The sequence below is a fragment of the Monopterus albus genome, unplaced genomic scaffold, assembly GCF_001952655.1.
Source record: "Monopterus albus unplaced genomic scaffold, M_albus_1.0 scaffold270.1, whole genome shotgun sequence".
Taxonomy (NCBI): domain Eukaryota; kingdom Metazoa; phylum Chordata; class Actinopteri; order Synbranchiformes; family Synbranchidae; genus Monopterus; species Monopterus albus.
The window spans coordinates 1737928-1738458 of NW_018128150.1; the positions used below are offsets into that span (position 1 = coordinate 1737928).

Genomic DNA, 531 nt, shown 5'->3' on the forward strand with positions numbered 1-531 from the left:
GCAAACAAAGGTTTCTGTACCAAATATTAACACTGATTTTCTCAGGTGTTCAAATACTTATGTTCAGCAGTGCTAGACAAATAAATTCTTTAAAAATTATACAATGTGATTTCCTGAAATTTTTTCTTAATTCTGTCTCTCAGAGTGGGAATGCACCTACTATGTGAATTTCAGACCCCTCCATGATTTCTAAGTGGGAGAACTTGCAAAATCGCAGGGTGTTCAAATACTTCTGTTCCTCACTGTATAAAGAGCAGCACTGATATGCGAGGACCCCTGGGACCTCATATAAAAACAGTGCTGTTCCTCTTTAATATCTCTGATGTGAGCTGAGATATTTTATAGGAGTAGAATCTGTTACTGACAGACAGGGTACCTTGGTGTTATTCAGCTGGGCCAGTGCAGAACAAGCGTTCGCTAGGAGGAAGTCCCCACTCAAGACGGCCATCTTGTTTCCAAGCTGCATGTCTTTCAGCGGGCCATCTGAAACTGTCCACTCTTTCAGATCAACTATCCCATGATGCACCAGGA

The 531-nt window shown here is 41.6% G+C and overlaps 1 protein-coding gene across 1 annotated transcript in view; it reads right to left on the minus strand.

Moving 5' to 3' along the window:
* Positions 1-531, minus strand: part of pdss2 (prenyl (decaprenyl) diphosphate synthase, subunit 2) — a 40615-nt gene that overhangs the window by 19173 nt on the left and 20911 nt on the right. The window contains exon 4 of the mRNA XM_020621981.1: positions 377-523. Coding sequence (XP_020477637.1) covers positions 377-523 — 147 coding nt within the window. The remainder of the gene's footprint in view (positions 1-376; positions 524-531) is intronic.